Consider the following 18,875-nt stretch of genomic DNA (forward strand, 5'->3'; position numbering starts at 1 on the left):
TCGCTTCATCTTTTGATTCCGTTGGGCGCTTGGAGGTCCGAATAAACAGACACATGAAACCTGTTGTTGTCGGCCATCAACTGAGATTTGTAGACATCAGTCAATGAGCGAAGCCTGTGGAGAAGGGAGGCATCAGGAATAACGCTAAATGAAGTGAATGTATAGTTATAAGTATTTATGTGTGAACTTGTTTTTGGCCAACAATGAGTTTACAAATATGCCAACCGGTTATTTCCTTTTCCTGGCAATATAAACGATAAGAAAAATCGGGTAGATGAGTTCATCGCCATGGCTGCTGGATTAGATTGTATACGTGCGCGAGAACAACAATCGCTCAGCAAAAGTGTCTGCGTTTATGATGAAAGGTAGAGACCTTGCTGCCAGCCATTAGTTTTTTTTTTTCATCTGGCGAGGTGATTGTTTGCGATTTTTCGTGGGTCATTAACTTAACATTTTTCTTTTAAAGCACAAATTCATGACTCAAGGGTTTTGTTTCCCCGTTCGTATTGATCTGACAGTGCACAATTGTATTGTCATTCTTTTTGATGGCTTTTTTGCCGATTGAAGGAAAATGTGACGTCGCCTACCCTCCCTTCAATTGTGTGACGAGGGCGTGGCTGTTTGAATACACAATTCGAGTTGCGGTTCAACGACTCGATTTTACACCTCACCTGCGAACAAGGATATAGCGAAGGCGCCTCTTCTTTCGTCAACACAATCAGTTATTTTCAAAGAGAAGGGAGACTGACATCGCAAGGTACGAACGCTGAAGAGCCCGAGGCCGTGACACGTCCTCTTACCAACATCTGACTAACGTTCAAATGGCAATAAAAGTTGGCGAAAATAAAAAATAATTTTGTTTGGGTGGCGATTTATGTGTTGTCATCTTCGTCATCTGTTGTGGTGAGGTCCATCGGATGGCGGGGTGCAGATTGGCCGAAACCGCGAACTAATTGAAGCCAAAGACAGTCCGATAATTGCGTCTGTCTCCGAGTTTCTTTTTGGGGATCGACGAGACATTCGAAAATCAATGGGAAATCGTTGGAAGGTAAAGTTAAATTGGAGGACCAGGTGTCCATCAGCTGATCGACGGCTCGCTTGTAGCCGGTCCGGCAGCCGCTGACCAAGTCCGGAAGGAAGCGGCAGACGAATTCTTGGCGGTACTGGGAAGGGAACGTACTCTTCCAAGTTGCCGATGGTCACTCGATGAAACGTGGCGGCCCAGTCGTGATTTTTAACGGAGGTCAACGTGGCGATTTGTTTGGCAGTTTGCCACAATTCAACGAGAGGCACCAGACAGTCCCAACGGTCCCACACGACCAAACGGAGGACCAGCAATAGAGCGGCCGTTTTTATTTTGAGCGGGTAACTGGCACACGCCCTCAGAGGATCGTTCATCAGCCGGTCGAAATCCGAAGAACGGATGAATTCCTGCCATTAAAAAAAGAAGCCCATTTTTAAATGATTTGTTTAAAATTATTGATTATTATTATAAGACTGCCAATGTTTAAAGCGAAATAACTATAAGGGTTCATTTTTACGTCTTAATTTTTTTGAATGTCTTATGATGAGCTTATTGCTCAAATTTTAATGAAGGAGAACGGATTGTAAATTTTAAAAACATGCCAAAGATGATTCATAAAATGAGCATTTGGTTAAAGATTTCTTCTATATTTTAAGTAGGCATGAGTTTTTAGTTGTCCTTTGATTTAAAAAATAGAGCGAAAAATAGAGTAAATGCCAACAGCATCCCGTATTCCCAAGCGGTCACCCATCCAAGTACTAACGGGACCCGACGTAGCTTAACTTCCGGGAGCTGACGAGACCGGGTGAGTTCTACGTGGTATGGCCGTTGACAATTTCTTACTAAAATTCGTTTATATCTATTGACTTTTCAAACAGCAAAGTCCCTTTTAAACATCCCAAAAACTTTGCAAGAATAAAACAAGCTGTTCATAAAAACTTTGTTCGAAAAACCAGAATTGGTACACTATGAAATTAGTTCACCAGTATTGGTTTTCCCCTCAATTTAAATACCTAGCTTTCATAACTAATTATGTCAATTTTGGCGGGAAAACTCATTTTTAATTGAAAGTTGTACGTTCAACTTATAAGGTTATGCCACTTGGGACAAACATATTAGAAAAACCGGAATTCCATCGAAAACCGCATTACATTGTGAAATTCATTCTGTTTCAAACGACTATAGTGCGTGATTAATTTGCACGATTGATGACGCCTTGCGTCATTCAGTTGTGTCCAGAATCACGTGGTTTTGGCAACGCCTTTTATTATTTTTTTTTAGTCCACGTGGATGCAATCGGGCATCATGCAACCATTGTTTTGAAATCAAAAATGCAACTTGGGTTTTTCCGTTGCTGTGCGTTAGAATATAGCCGTGCTACTGGCACTACCAGCTTTCCAAAAGGCATAAACTACTTCCACGAATATACAAATCAAACACGAGTTGATTGTCGGCAAAGAGAAGACGGCAATAAACTTTTCAAAAGTCGGTATAGTAGCGCAAAACAAAAAACTATTCATTACAGCCATCGGCAAAGTGGAAACTCGTTTCACCCTAATCCTTTTTGAGAGTGAAAAATACCCCGTATATGCTGAAAATTTATGGTCAAAATGGAAATTCCTACGGGTTGTCTTAAAAATAAAAACCCGTACTTTGCCAAAAATGGGATTAAACAATTTTTCCTTCACAGTCGTTACCTCATTATACGGCATTCCTACTCGACTAGCAGCACATTAACGATGTAGCCGGTTAGAAGCCTGGCACCGTGTGCATCCCTTCGTTCTACGGTGCAAATCAAAATTGCATTACGCGCATTCGCTAAGGATTTCCACAACTTTCCCGTATCAGAATAAGTTTGATTTTAACTCAACTAGCATAAAAAGTTTAAGTTCGTTAGTAAGGCATTTATTTTAATTTAAACATCAGGGGACGGCGCGAACGCAGTCCCCCACTACCAAAAATTGTACTCCCGAGTTAACCGCATTTGGGTTAATCGCAAGGGTCAGCCCAACCGTAGTGCAATGGAAAGGCCTCGCCCTGGAGGAACCACCTTCATGATCATGGTTGCCTCTGAGCCAGGTAAGTATGCTTTTAGCTAGTTTCGAGCTAGCTTATATGTCTTTTGGCAAAGAAAACTGCATCGACGACAACCCAATTATTTAAATTGCTGGCTTTAAGTTATACGCATTGAAAATTGAACGAAAAATAGTTTCAAAAGAAAGCAGCTTACTAGTAGAATAAAGTTCATTAATTAAAAAGTGGTTAAAGTAAATATTGGAGATGAAAATTGAATTGGTGTGCAGTTAGTAACGCTAAACTCATTCTATTCGAAACGCGACTAGGAGAAAGTCGATATGTTGGAATGGGCTGATAAGAGAGGGGGAAGCATAGCCTTAGGGGACGGTTGTGGCATGCAGTGCCATTGCTTGCATTCTTTCAGGATGGGGAATGGAACAGACAGACTCTCCAAATATGGGTTTCGGCAAGCATCCTTCTTAAGTTTTCTGCTTTCTTTTGTAACGAGGCTAAAACGTTATGATAATTTCCAAAGGCTCATTCTATTTTAAATCTGTTAAACAGAAAATTTGGACTAGCCGAATCACCCTTTTCTAGACTTTAAAATCAATTTAAACGAATTTGGATTTTGTTGAATTCAGAAAAAAAATTGGAGTGGCCTACCCACGGAAACGAAAATGATAAAAAAACCGAAAGAGAAAAAAGATTTGGCTCGTAAGAGGATCGAACTCATGACCTCCGCGTTATTAGCACGGCGCTCTAACCAACTGAGCTAACAAGCCATACTACCGTTCAAAAGGCTAAACAATAAATAGATATCGGATATACTTCGGAAAATCAAAGAAAAAAATTAGTTCATCATACCTGAAAACAATCTTCCATAGTGTGGACATGCTCGACGTAGACGGTTTGACAATTTTCCATAAGAAGCTTCGGTAGTTGTCTTCGTCTGCGTTCGGCCGATGTGATCCCATCGTCATCATCTTCGTCATCAAACGCATCCCAGAGGATGAACAATTTGAATTCAGCCGAAATGTTATCTACAGCCAGATGTTCCAGCAAGACTCGCACGTTGTTAACCATGGAACGAAGGTGGGCGAATCCTTGCAGCACCAACCAGTTGCCACGACGAACGCAATCCTCCACTTCAGCCCAATTCAAACTGTCCAATCCGGCCACGGCTGCAAAACGGGCCCGGTCTTCTGGAAAATCGAATTCACGACAAAGCCTGGACATAACGGCCAACAAGTCGACTCCCGGCTCAACGAACATCAACAGCGGCGTGACACAACTGACATCGGCTATCGACGTCACGTAATCGGTGAATTCCACTTTTTGGCTAATTTTCAAGAATTTTTGCGACATCGTCTCAACTGCAGCAGCGAAACGCCAGCGGTTGTCCTCCACCTGGACTTCGGCCACCCATTCGTCCCAATCAGGATCGGAGCGTGACAAGCGAATCATCCATGGAGACCTTGTGATGCGCCGTATTGATCTGGTCCAGCTGTCCAGACGCCAGGTGATGAACGAACGAGGCCCGGCAGAGTTTTTCGCTTCTAGCCACGCAATAGGATAGGAGCAGCGATGCCAAGAGTCGCTGGACGCGGTTGAGCCCCGACTTCAATTTGCGGCTGAAAAGACGGGCGGCCAGCTTACGGCCGGTGCTTGTATTTGAATCGAATTCATCCGCTTGATCGCCTTCGCCATCTTCCAGGCAAGCGATGACAGCGTCGCAGAAATTGGCTAAAGGAAAACGCAATCGCCGGAAGAGGGCCTCCATCCGCCAGAGGGACGATAGAATCTGCACAGCCAAAATGGCCGTCGGTGCGAAACTCTGCCGCTGGGTTTCCATCCGCTCGCGAGTCTGCAACACGACGTCCAGCTTCTCTTTGAGCAATTTCGACTGGGTAATGGCCGGCAATAGGGACGTGATGACAGCGTCGTTTTCAATCCAATCCGGATCGCTTTGCGATAGGATGTTGAGCAAACTCTGCTCCGTTTCGTCGAGCTGGCAACGCAGCTCCGACATTTGTTTGCACAGTTGGATCTTCTCTTCCGTGTCGGGCCGTTCGCTGTTGACCAGAGCCGATACCAGCGTGTCGTTGATGCCCGGCTGTTCCAGCGTCAAATCGACGATCGTCACGCAGAGACGCAGTTGCAGGTCGACGTCCTGCAGGGTCGATTGAGTGCGCAGGTACAACTGGAATTCGGAAGCGTATTCGACCACATCGGGACCTAATTTGATGTAATTACTAGAAGCTTGGGTGAACGTCTGTTTCAAAATGAGCGGAACAATGGCCGGATCGAGCTCGGTTTGCGTGATGTCGATGACGACCACCGTGCCCAGCTGGAGCGCTCCGGCCAACGGTTCCAGATAGTCCGGCGCGCTCATGTGCAGGTAAGTCGGTCGATTCTCCTTGTTGGCATTGAGGGTGTCGATCCAGCGTTCGGCCACGTTGTGCGGATCGATCAAGAGCGGCACTCGCTGGATGTGACGTAACGCCACGGCGCTGCGGACGCAGTGGCCGTCTCTGGCCAAATTGGCCATGATCCAGGCCGATTCCACTTCGAGCACTTGGGGCTCCAACAGCGACAGGTAATCAGCGCCATCTATCGGGAGGGTGATGATATTAGGCTGGTCAGCCGGAGTCATTGCCCGGCATCGCTCCACCCAATGGCGGAACATCTCCACCCGTTGAGATTCTTTCAATTCGGCGCCGTAAACTAAAGCGGCCGCCGTCAGACTGCAATCCGCCTGACAGCAACGAATGCGATCTTCCAGGCTGACCACCTGGCGCCTCCATGCTTGTTGGTAGACGTCCAAACTGGCCAGCAAATCTTTGGCTCTGTCGATCTGACAAGAGATCTGCTCGATATCGCGTTCCGTCCGCGCAACTTTGTCATCAGGCCGTGAGGAATCTTGCCATGTTTTGAGACCCGCCAGAGCGTCTTTCCATTGCTGGGCAACGGCCTCCATTTCGGAGACGCGCTGGCCCGCCAGTTGCAGCTTTTCGACGGCTTGGCAGCACAATTGCTTGCGATTTTTAAACTCTTGTTTAAAGTTCCTCGTCAAAGAGACGGCGACGTGGAGGAAATCCATCATCAGCCCGTACCTCTGACAGAGGGGCTGGTGGCTGTCTGCATGGTGGTGCCCTCCATCGGTCGATGCGTGAACTAATTTGATGACGGCCATTAGCCAAGATTTCTGGTCGGCATCGAGATCGAGCTCTTTGAAACAACTGGACGCTATGTCGGCAACAGCCTCAGACGGCCATGGCTAATCAGGAATCAAGAAAAAATTATTATTAGAATCTATGATTTGAACGCGAATGGCGGGAAGAAAAACTCACGCGGATCCATACGGTTTGGCAGGCGGAGGCGATTTGAGGGCACTCGTTCAACATGATGTCGTTGTACTGTTCGCAAGACAAGATGATGACAATGCGGATCTGCTCCCACATCCGAGTCTCGAACATTGCCTTTAACGATGCTGGGCTCCCGTCCGTCTACGTTCATTTCATTTCAAAATGGAGTTTACAATCAATAAATTTTGGTTAAAATCGGACATGAAAATGACCTGAAGTGTCTTCTCCTTTTGCAGGTCGATGGCCCTCATTTGTTCCACCAACTCGTTTCGCTCTCTGGCGTCAAACAGGTACATCAGATCGCCGTGCGAAACAATGTGATTGACGAGTGAGCGACATTCAGGCCGCTGGAACTCGACGTCGGAGCAAATAAAGACGCATTTCTTGTCGTCATCGGCGGCGTCGATCAGGGCGAATTTGAGAGCGTTCGTCCAATCGCTGACGTTCCAGGTTGTTCCTTTGCTATCGCCAGCGTCGGGGCAACTCGACTCGTATTGGTGGACCGTAGAGTCGGAAGCGTGGCCCGCCAGACGGGCTAAAGTGTGTCGGCCGACGCCTTTGGGTCCAACGAGAATCAAATGGCCGCTGGGCTGTTTGAGGACCCTCGACGCCTTGGCCATTGTGCGCATCAAATGGCGGAAGACGTTGACGTAATGCATGGGCCGTTTGTTCATGTTGTTGTACTCGGTGACGTAGCCATTGACGACCCTGGTCAAATGTTCCATGTCCATGACTTCGACGTAGCTCCTCGATTCCGACTTGGGATCGGAGAAATCGCAAAAGAAAATCGTGTTGATGTTCATATCGGCTATGTCGGCCAATTCCACCATGTCCATTTGAGCGAACAGGTCGGCAACGGTGGCCTGGAAGTGGGTCTGGCACGATTGTTCCACGTACTGGGCCACTAGGGCCGTCGGCTCCATCAAGGCAAGTCGATCCGAATAGACGCGAACGGCTTCGTGAAGCCAGAGGCGTTTCATGGCGCCAACGTCTTCGATCGATTCTGGAACGGAGAGCAAGAGTCCGTGCGTGAAGCGCATCAAGTCGCGCAAATTCCAGCGGCAACCGCAACGGGCCGGATAGGCGGCCATGACTGGGCATTGGATGAGGATGCCATAAAGGCCCATCGAGGCGCTGATCATCTGATCGATGACGGCGTCGAATTCCTTGGCAAAGCCGCGGGCGTCCAGGTGCCACATGAGCATCCGGTACAGGATGGTGGATGCCGTTTCTAAACTGGGCGGCTCTGTAACAACCGGAGCGAACGTTTGCAGGATCTCGTCCGGTTGCCGTTCTTGCTCGTCGTCTTCGTCGACGACGTCATCGTTCCAAACGCGAGTCGTCGCCACAAAGTTGATGTCAATTAAATTGGACGGACCCCCTTCCAGACCATCGAATACCTTTTAACATAAATAACAGCATTTTAAAAAAATGAAGGGAAAATGTAAATTGTTGTTGTTGAAAAATATCCAGCTAAGCGGATGACAGGGAGAAATCAACATGAACAACAAAATGAATATCATAGCGGATTTGTGTGTGTGTGTGTGTGTGTGCGTAGTTTTATTCTAAAACTCAAGTTCTAGATAGGCACACAAACATCAGGTGCTCCGCCCTACCTGTCCATCAATCCACTTCGGGTGGCTCACGGCGTTCCCCTTGATGTCTATTCAGAAAAATCTCCCAAGCGGTTCAGATTAGATTCTAAGGCAATTGTGTGACCCTATGATGTTGAACGATTTCTACTTTCAAAGAAATTGTTTTTCTCACTCCCCACCTTTCCCGAAAACAACCACAAATTGCTGTTGGCAATGTATTCTATGTGGGTCAGCCCACAACAAAGGACTTTCATTTACTAGTTCAAGGTTTTTTTTGGAAAAAAAATCTATTATTTTTTCCATCCATCAAAATTTCTTTTTTTTTTCCTATTTATAAAAGAAGGCGGTTTAAATCAAATAAACATCAAAAGTTATCCTAACCAATGGCGCTAAACGTTTAACTGTTTGTGTTGTACTGCATAACGGTGGGATATTAAAGGCGCGTTTTGGCGTCTACCTGGTTGAGTTGAACTCAACCATAAGGTTGACACCAAAATGGATTTTAGATCAACTCGGTTGGTCGAAGTCGGACTAACCAAGTTTACATTTCAGTTGACACCAAAATGAAAGTTGAGCCGAAGTCGCGCCCACCACTAGGGCTCGGCCCCGTGCCCAATGGGTAGGTATTTGGGCGAATGGGTAGGTCTTCTCAGCAAAAAAATTGGATCCGGTGGGTAACGGTTCCTAAGACTTTGTGCCCACTTCCTACCCGGGTACCATGTGGGTAATACAATTTCGAAAACCGTTTCCATTACCCGGTTATCCCCGATTTCCTACCCGATTACCCGAGTTTTTCCCTGAAATCAAGTGACGCCCTTTGAATTTCCCGCCACAAAAATTTTTTTGCTACCCTCCCTTTTAATTTAACTTGGGGCTTTGCAAGCCGCCATTTTCCAAGATGGCGGTGGGTATACCCGGTTTGCCCATCAAATCCGCCCAGCTACCCACTTTGGCAAATAGACTACCCGGATCGCTCATGGGCGACTTTTTTGGGCGACGAACCGTGGGTAAACCGGGTTTTCGAGAACCGGGGCCGAGCCCTACCCACCACTTCATTATTCGGCGAAAACCACAATTTTCATAAAATGTGGCAGTGGTGTTTGTGTCCCCTCTCCCCTTCTCTCTATCTTAGGTTGTCTGCTATGTGCTGTCAATATTTATTAATTTTATAATTTATACGCTGTCGATTCTCGATTCAGTGTGCCCAACTGATTACTGCATCAGGTTTGAAAGTTTTGTTAATTCTTTGATTTTCTTGTTCCTAATTTTACCCCTTCTATTTTTTTCCGCCAGTCTTCAAGAAAAATGGTGGACAAGGGAAAATGAAAAAAAAAATAATAACGTCTGCTAGTTTTTTTAAAATTATTCGTGAATGCTTTGTCATATAACAATTGTATTCGGCAAAGAAAAAGGGGTTGGGTCGTCTGCTTCGGTTCTGGTTCTACCATGCTCTAGGACCATGGTAGAACTCGGCCATATAGATTGGCGGTTGAAGTTGAACCTCAACCAAGGGGGGAAATATCAGTTGTCGCCAAAACATTGGTTCAGTTCAACCAGGTTGACACAAAAATGCGGTTGATCGCAACTCAACCTCATTCCTGATCAACCAGGTAGACGCCAAAACGCGCCTTAAATAGCAGAGCGATAAGAAGACGATTATTTTACAATCTACGCATGGAAATAGATGGCAAAGTCTTGGTTTACTGAAATTTGAATACACAGCTCGATTAGGGAGAACGTCTGAAAATAGCGTTTGACCTAATTTCGAAATTTAAAGCTTTAAAAAACTTCTTGGAGATGCAGGGTATCGATCCCCGTACTTCTCGCATGCTAAGCGAGCGCTCTACCATCTGAGCTACATCCCCTGTAATATTCAATCAATTTTAAAAAATTTAAGCCGCGGACGGTTTTGCTCTAATTCGAGAATCCGGTTAAGCCAATAAATTCAAGATTTCTCTACTGGAAAGGCAACAAAATTAAGAAATAAACCAGAAAAATTCGAAGCAAAAAAGTTTCTCAAATTTCTGCTTAATTTAAAACATACCGCGACTTAGTGAGAACAACAAAGAAGAATTTGAAATTCAATTGAATTTTAATTTAGAATGACTACAATAAAATTTAATTGGAGATGCAGGGTATCGATCCCCGTACTTCTCGCATGCTAAGCGAGCGCTCTACCATCTGAGCTACATCCCCTGAAAAATCAAATCAATTAAAAAAAGTATAAGCCGCGGACGGCTTTGTTCTAATTCGTGAACCGGTCAAGCCAATAAATCATAATTTCACTCCTCGTAGGGCAACAAAAATAAGAAATACACCTGCAAGATTCGATTCAAATGGTTTCAATATTTTTGCCTAACATAAAACATACCTTGACTTAGTGGGGGCAAAAAATAATATAATGAATTTTATAGGATTTCGATTTAAAGTAGTAACAACAAAATTTAATTGGAGATGCAGGGTATCGATCCCCGTACTTCTCGCATGCTAAGCGAGCGCTCTACCATCTGAGCTACATCCCCGTATTATCAGTTTTCTAATTTAACATAATTAAATTTTTGACATTTGATAGAATCAGACGTCACGATGGATATGCAATTCCCCGCTTTCCAATTCAGCTAAAAAAAAAGATGAAAACCTACATCGGTTATAGACTAATTATATCCCAGGCTATCACAGAGTAGTACAGCACGGAAACGAAAACCTTGCTCAATTATTTTTGGGCACTGTCCACGACAATCCCTGACATGTGACCTGAATGCCTTAGCCGCTAATATAAAAAAAAAACTTTTTGGAGATGCAGGGTATCGATCCCCGTACTTCTCGCATGCTAAGCGAGCGCTCTACCATCTGAGCTACATCCCCTCGTACAAAACATTAACAATAAAAAAAAAAAATAGCCATAAAAAAATAGCAAATGGGGATCCCGACATCCACGTGAAGCGTCAGAATTTAAAAATGAAATTTAAATTAGAAGAAAAATGAAATTTAAATTAGAAGAAAAACGAAAATTAAATTTCAAAAACCCAATCAAAACAACTATAGCTTTCTCAGGGTTTTCTTGCGCACAACGTCTGGACAGGTGACCTGAATGCTCCAGAAACGCCCAAAAAGGTAAGCAAAATGGAGATGCAGGGTATCGATCCCCGTACTTCTCGCATGCTAAGCGAGCGCTCTACCATCTGAGCTACATCCCCATATCTTTCAAACGACAAGTTCACGAATCAATTTAATTTAATGAGTTGGACTCACCTGTCCGTGTTGAATGCACTGCTTGAGCAGCATGTCCACCCGATTGGACGCCCTGAAATTCAACGTTTCCGACTGCATGTCGTCGAAGAAAACGACAGCTTTCTTGCCCATCTGCATAGAAAATGAAAGTAAAAAAGGGAAAAATTGAAATATTTCATCATAAAACAACAACGGGATAAAAACCAAACCGTAGGACCGTAGACGGACTTTCTTCGACGTTCCATCTGACCCATCAGGATTTTCTGGGCGGTTGAAGCGTCCAGCGATTTCGAGACATTGACGATGATGACTTGATGCGTCGCTCGATTTAGCCTCGTGCGCAGGTAATGACGGGCCGTGGCCGTTTTGCCGGACGAGCGGGGACCGATGAGAACGCAAGGGATTGCGCAATGGATAAAAAGCGACATCAAATGATGACATCGCAGAGAATCGGCCGTGGCGATGAACAGCTCATTGACCGGAATTTCCCTGGACAGTGAAGGCAACGAGCGCAATTCTTCGCCCCACAATTGCCATAACGGCCCGTTGTATTTGCCGGCCTCTGACTGGCCCCATTGGAGCATCAGTTTGAAATCAAAGGCAGTGCCTCCATCGGTTGGCGGTTTGGCCGATGCAAAGAGATGACCATTCAACACGCAGACGTCCATCTGTTGCTGGAAAAATTCATCGAAGGCTGATTTGCTGTCCATGTAGGCCGGAACGGCCAACGTCCACAGGATGGAGAAGATGACGGACGCCTGGAGTTGGCACCTCATGTCCGGATCTAAAGTGGCCTGTTTTTTGGCCAAGGCTTCGGCGCTAGGATCAGTCAGACAACGGACAAGGGCCAGCAGGTGTTTGACAGCTTTGATCGGATGAAAACCGCTGGCCGTTCGCATCTTGTCGTCCACGGATGAGTCGACGTAGTCCAGCACAGCGGGCAGCATCACGTGCAAAAGCGGATCGAGAAAATGGAGAACGGGCCGGCAAAGTGGCCAGCCAAGACTGGACCAGACTGTCCCACGTCAAATGACTCTGCCCGTTCAGATGGATGAGCCGGCATTGGGCCACGTGACCTGGGGAAACGTGTTCGATGCTGTTCATTTCAAAGACCCAATGGACGTGATCGGGCAATCTCGTCTGCTCCGTGCTGGGCAGGATGAGAATTCCACGGCCCTCAGTCGATAGAGCTTCCAGCAGGACATCCTGAACGGCCGTCATCCAGAGGCCGTTGAGGACGATGAGCAGATCACCTTTGTCCGGATCCAAGCTGCGCTGGACGAGCTGAGGGATGATGGACGTCGACATGTCGCTCATCAGATCTTCTTCACCGTAGGCTCCGATGCAAATCCTTTCCATCGTGATGGGCCGTTGAGGTTTGGCCAGCCGTAGGGACTCGATCAGGATGCGTAAGAGGGCGCTCTTGCCGCTGAAACGTAGGCCGTAGAGTAAAACGGGCAGTCTAGCGTACTGGAAGGCTTGCGACAGGTGGGACAACTTCCACTTGATTTGCTCCGTCAAGTGAAGCCGCAACGTCTGGCAAGCAGCTGGACAGGCCATGACCACAGGATCTTTGGTCCAGTCGGATTTGACAAGTTGATCACCTGGAATGATCTGAGTCAATTTCTGTTGGTACCGTCGGCCGCCTGATCCAGCGGAAGCCTGGCCGATTGCCACGAATCTAAGGCCGCGCTTAAACTCGACCTCCTGGACGTGGCGAAAATTTGCTTGAGAATTCCAATGGCAGACGATTGCTGTTCGTCTTTATCTTCCGGCTTCCGGCAGTGATCGAGGAATCCGACAACGGCAGCCCACGGGCCGGGAAAGAGGATCTGGGCCAGGGCGTCGACTTCCGGAAGGGAGAGGTTAGTCGTCCGTTTGAGATTGGCGTCGAAATATTTGTGATGGTAATGGGCCGTCTCGGTCAGGCAGAAAATTCCGTATTGAGGCATTCCGGATTCGGAGAGTTCCAGCCACGGTGGCGTGGTAGACGCCATATTTTGCAGCTGGACCAACAGGGACGTCATGAAGGATATGGTCGGTCTTTCCAGAGCATCCAATCGATGGTAGCACAACCAAATGCCGCAGGTCGTGGCGCCACGGATCTGCCGCAAGATGTCACCCGCTCCGACACGCACCGAACAATCGAAACGGACCAATCGCTGGCCCAGGCAATGCGACAGACTCTCCAGGAGCTCAGTTCGAGGTTCTCCGACTAAAATACCCGCTAGATGGTGACACAGGGCGTTGGTGATGATCAGGGCGATGCGTTTAGCATCGGCGTAGGCGACCATCCGCGGTGGCAATCCGATGTATTCCATTCCGTACTCGAGACGCATGTCCAGCACGTGGATTTGGACTTGATTTTCGATCCAGCGGAATTTCAGCGACGCCTCCCACGCAAGGACGGCCGCAGCTTGGTCTTCCGTCGACGTTAAATCACGCAACAAATCGCGATAGTAAAGGGCGATCAGCGTGACGGACTCGGCCGTCAGACGATGAACGGGATCGGAAGAGGCGGCCAACTGTTTCTGTAAATTAGTGAGAAACGAATCGAGTTTTCCAGCCACGTCGTCCTGCAGTAAACGGCCGGATTCGAAGGCCGCGTCTATGGCACTCGTGCAGTACACCTGGACGGACAAGATGGCGATTTGCGATGGAGCCGATAAAAGCATCTTCAAATCGGTTCCGTCGAAATCTTTCAACGTCTCCGTGATCACCTGCAACGACGTAATTATTCAACGTCTTACGTCTACATTTGATGGAATTTCAAAGGAAAAATGAGAACCTGAATGAGCGTTTGTTTGAGAACGGCTTCCAGTTGATTAAGGAACTTGTCCAGCTGACCCTTGCATTTTGCGTAGCTGACGGGCTCTTTCAGTGGCAGACGTTCACCTGCGGCTGAGACGACGTGCGTCACGTCGTTCTCAGCTGTAAATTCCAAGTTGTGGACGCCTTCGTAGAGTCGCCAAAGGCAAGTGGCGAACCTGTGCGGATCTCTTGATAACGACAGCAGCCGTTTCAACTCGTCCTCGGCCAGCAGAAAGAATCGAGGGTATTGCAATCGCTTGTTCTCCATCAGATTCTGCAGGTTCTTTTCTAATTGCTGGATCTGCTCGTCATCGCCATCGATTACGAAAATGTTTTTAAATTTCGAAAACTGTTTTTAAAAATGACCTGCTGGATGCAGACGTTGAGACGTTCGTTCATCCGTTCGGCGTAGAGTAGCGAAAAGACTTGTTTGCATTGAGCAATCAGACCCAGCACATCCCTCCAATTCTATGACAAAACGATCAAATAAAGATGCAAATTCAATTTTGAAATTCTGTTTTACTTTATCGATGGCGCTGAATTTGCGGGCCTCTTCGGGAGCGATGCTGAGCACATCTGGCGACGTTAGCAGCGGTTCCAGGCTGCACCAACGGTCCTGGATGAAAACGCAATGTTCCAAGAGGACCCGCAGATCATTCAATTGCTGCTCCCATTCCTTTGCATCTTTTTCGAACGGTTTAACGTAAGGAGACCTCCTCATAATCTGCGTTTCCATCATGTGATCCTCGACCAGCAGCTGGATGGTATCCACCTTGCCCAACACTTTACCTTCGCCCACTCTGTAATTCTCGACGGGCAGCATCACGTGAAGCCATTGATTCTTCATTCGGAGCAACGAGTTTTCTAATGACATTTCCTGCGTTGCCGAATTGCTGATCACTTCAATCTTTTTCAAGTGCTCGTTGAGCTGCAAGGCCAGTAACTGCTGCAGCGATGTGGCCGCTTCCGAACTGAGCCGGACACCGACAGTGTCCCAGATCTGCTCCCAATGTCGTTCTCTTAGAGCTGGATTGCCCAGTGTGCGGATGAGCGGCAAGACTTTATTGAAATCGCGCAATTTAGTTTCGACTTGACTCAACAGGTGGCGAACGTCAGAGACATCTGGCAGTTGTTCCTCCACCGTCGATAAACTCTGAGAAAAGTTCTCTGTTTCACGGACGATCGTATCCGGATTGAAAGAGCCCAGACGGCTGTCCAGCCAACTCTGTTGCTGGTTCAGAAAAGTCGAAGACATCTCGAAAAAATTCAAGAACGGTGTCAAACGTTCCCGGACCTGTCAGATTCCATCAAGTCAATCATCGATTGAAATAACGGTTGTAATAATTACCTGGCCAAGTGTAGGATATTCGGTGACTTCCCATTCGAAATAGACTTCCTCTTCATTGATGCCTTGGACGTTGCGGATGGCTTCTTCCAGACGGAAAAGAAGTGATCGGGCCTGGACGACGTACTGGCCCAATGCTTCGATATCACCCATTTTCTGAAAGCTATCCATTATGTTGTTGTAGACGGTCACATTTTCCGCCACTCTTCCCCGTTTGTTCTACAAGTTTTTGTGTTCGCTTTATTGACTTGATTTTTAGTACTTAATTTATTGACGTACTTTAAGAGCCTCTTCTAATTCGGTTCTCTTCCGTCTGAGCAGACGACCGTGTTCGACTTGCGACGCGTTCATCCGTCTCTTCCACATGATGACTTCTCGCGCCAGTGCCGAATGAGTTTCGTTCACTTTCATCTGGTCGCACATGAACAGGTAGCAACGCAGGATCTTGAGGATTTGGTCGTCTGCCTCGGGCAATGTCATCTCCACCAATCGCCACACTTGATCCCGCTGGTGGATCCACTGTGCCGTCGTCTGCGGCACAGTCAGGGCCATGTCGGCGTATTCCGCATAATCTTGACAGATACTTTGGAAAGACATTTAAAATACGTAAATTTAAACAAAAATTATGCAAAGCAGGTACGTGGTGGCTGATGATGTAAAGTTCTTGCTGAATCGCGTGAGAAGTCGGTCGATTATTGATGCGATTTTGTTTTTCAGAGCCGACCTGAGTCCTCCCAGTTGGACCAGGTAACGCTGACCGACTGACAACGTGCATGGCAAATCGGCTTCAATCTTTTTGAGCACCTCTCGATAATGTTCGATTCTTTCTCGAAGAAGATCGAAATCGACACCTGGTTTATCCAAATCTTCGAATTCATCCTAATAACATTTCCCTCTAAATAATGAATAACGAGTGTTGTAATGAACAATTGCAATTTACCGAGTTTTCTTTCAAAAAACAAGCAAAGACGAGGAATTTCTCCAGAGCTCCAGTGAGAATATTTTCGTCATTTCGAAAAGCATCTGCAATCACCTGTCGCATGTGGTCCAAAAATTCCGAAGGTGTCTTCACCTAATCGATTTTAAAACAATTAATTTTAAACCAGAGCTGATATTTTCAAAGAACTGAAAATTGAATAGCACACAGTAAACAATTGTACGTACACTTAGAAATTATGACTAGTGGTCTGATTAATTAAACTAATCCCAGTTAACTAAGGGGAATTCAGAATTAGCATCTCACTAATTCGAGTGCTCATTGAAAAGTGCGCCATAAGTCGAAGAAATTCATCGAATCTCAAATGCCCTCCTATTGGGCAATTGTTCTTCGGGAGGCTGGGTAAAGAAATCAGCTGTCAAGGCCATGGAAAACCACGGGGAGGGGGGAAACTAAAATTAATGCAAAGTTCTCCCCCAGGGAGTCGATTTTCATGTCTCAACCCCAAACCAAATCAAAGGAAAACCATTTTTTTTTCCAGAGTAGTTTAAGGAGGGAGGGAAACTAAATTCAAAAGCAAAAAACAATATGCAAATGATCAACGTCACCACAAAAAAACAACCATAAAATTTGAATATTATTGCAATCGATTAACATTTATAAGCGAAATGATGGAAATTTTGAAAATATTTAACTGTTTAAAATTCGCTTTTTAGTTATTTTAACTGTTACCTTGATAGAAGGAATATGATCAGTGTGGGTCTGACCGTTGATTTGATTTTTAATCATGTCGAAAACGATGCTGCTGGACTGAAGTGCCCGGTAGGCGGCCACGGACAGCAAATCACAAAATTGTCCCCAGGCTTCACTGATATCTTGGACGGGCGGATCGAATTTCAGCTGGCCGTTCTTCATCGACACGTGAATGACAAACATCACCTGATGCTTAAAAGAATATTCCGTTTTTTTATTTTATGTATGCATTTCCCCAAGATTGGATGAACAAAAAAATAAGATACTTCGATTTTCAAGTAGCCATCGTGATACAAGCACTGACCAAAATTGGTCATGCTTTCCTTTCGCCATTGCTGGAGCAACAGGCCGACGAGGGCATCCAGTGTCCGGCAAATAAGACTGATATTGCCGTCTGATGGCAAAGTCACTTTTTTCCTCAACGCCTATTTGAAATTGAACATAAATTATTGTGTCATTATCTGAGGGAAATCTTTTACATATTTAGCGATGCTTTTGACGATTGTCTGCCATCCGTCGACCAACCGATGTTCGGCTGCTAATAATTCTTTTTCCCAGTTGGTTTTTAGTTCGCCAATTTCCCAGTAGTCTCGACGTGAACAATTTCGCCAGTCAATCGGCCTGTTTTCCAACGAAATTTAACTTTCTACCAACGTAGGTTTTCATTCATTTTATGGTTCACCAACCTGATAAACTTGTACCAAAGAGCGATCAATTTGCTACCGTAAAAATGGTGAACGCAAAGCTTGCGACCAAGTGAACGTTGCACGGCTATCATGGGTCGGTGGCGTTCGGTTGGCCGGGGGCAGCTCCTGGCCATCAGAAGTGGTTGGTCACGTTTACAAGTCCAGTTGAGAGAACTGCCATCGCTTAGAATGAAATCCAGGGCTGCCGTCTTTACAAAACGATTGTAACTCTTACGAATGTCCACCTCGAGCGAATCTTCCCAAACTGAACGACATCCAGACGGTTTCAAGAATTTCGATTGGCTGACACGTTCAAGTAGAGATGGCTGAATGGCAGCGATCCTCTCGCTCTGGAAATAATCAGCAACGTGAAATGAGTAACGTAACCAAATTCTGGCGACGTCGGTGTGCGGTCGTGGAAGTGGATCGAGCAGGGCCATTTCCAAACGGGCAGCCAACTGGACATCGCCGAGGACGCAATTCGAGTCATCACTTCCCAACACGATGGCTCGTAATAATTTCCGTCTGATTTTCAAACGATAACGGCGATTGAAAATGCAATTCGGTTCTGATCTGGTGGCTGATAACACGGTGACCGGTGGTCTCCTTGTCCTCCTATGCATTTCTTTTTACTGCAATTTGTTTTCAAATGTTGGTCGTCGAAAAAAGAGATGATCTGTTGGGAATAAAAGTGGTCGTGAACTAGCCATCGCTTGGGTGATGTTAAATCGATAAAACCACGGAGACCCAATCGATCGTTTTCCCGCCCTGCTTCTCTTGTCAGTGACTGTGTACACATTTCAAACTGGGCTGTTTGTTGAAGCGAATTGATTGTTCTTTCCTTGGTTGCCAAACGGAATTGTTGCTCTAGTTCCTCAAATGTGTAACACAATCAATCCTTCGGGTGCTGTTCTATTTTGGGAAACATTTAATTAACGCGGATGTTGTGTAATGCTTCTAAAACAAGCCTTGTAGGGTTAAATCTGCTAAATGATCGAAAACAATTCATTTTGATTGTCTTGAAAAAAAAAAGGATTGTCTGACTCATGAAATTGTTTTATGTCTTGTAGTCAATTTATTATTATAGCCTCTAGCTTTTTTCAAATGTGTTC

At 46.0% G+C, this 18,875-nt stretch overlaps 1 protein-coding gene, 1 long non-coding RNA gene and 3 other non-coding genes across 5 annotated transcripts; 1 reads left to right on the forward strand and 4 right to left on the reverse strand.

The window, feature by feature from the left end:
• Positions 1-506: 506 nt before the first annotated feature.
• LOC116922657 (dynein axonemal heavy chain 7) lies at positions 507-18,523 on the reverse strand. Its single transcript, XM_045173352.1, is given in 21 exon segments — positions 507-1,172; positions 1,174-1,431; positions 3,905-4,486; positions 4,488-6,317; positions 6,391-6,546; positions 6,618-7,805; positions 11,253-11,363; positions 11,441-12,214; positions 12,216-12,860; positions 12,863-13,951; positions 14,020-14,343; positions 14,409-14,510; positions 14,566-15,336; positions 15,391-15,606; positions 15,667-15,970; positions 16,028-16,266; positions 16,328-16,459; positions 17,057-17,269; positions 17,344-17,502; positions 17,557-17,698; positions 17,764-18,523. Coding segments are annotated over 21 exon segments (10,158 nt in total). The 5' UTR covers positions 18,387-18,523; the 3' UTR covers positions 507-872.
• On the reverse strand, positions 1,739-1,857 carry LOC116924093. Its single transcript, XR_004394747.2, has one exon. It is a non-coding gene; the product is annotated as a 5S ribosomal RNA (ribosomal RNA).
• LOC116924096 lies at positions 2,948-3,111 on the reverse strand. Its single transcript, XR_004394750.1, has one exon. It is a non-coding gene; the product is annotated as a U1 spliceosomal RNA (small nuclear RNA).
• Positions 3,749-3,822, reverse strand: Trnai-aau. Its single transcript has one exon. It is a non-coding gene; the product is annotated as a tRNA-Ile (tRNA).
• LOC116927684 lies at positions 8,921-10,959 on the forward strand. The gene is made up of 2 exons (XR_004396742.2): positions 8,921-9,224; positions 9,294-10,959. It is a non-coding gene; the product is annotated as an uncharacterized LOC116927684 (long non-coding RNA).
• Positions 18,524-18,875: the final 352 nt, after the last annotated feature.

The sequence above is a fragment of the Daphnia magna genome, linkage group LG5, assembly GCF_020631705.1.
Source record: "Daphnia magna isolate NIES linkage group LG5, ASM2063170v1.1, whole genome shotgun sequence".
Lineage (NCBI taxonomy): Eukaryota > Metazoa > Arthropoda > Branchiopoda > Diplostraca > Daphniidae > Daphnia > Daphnia magna.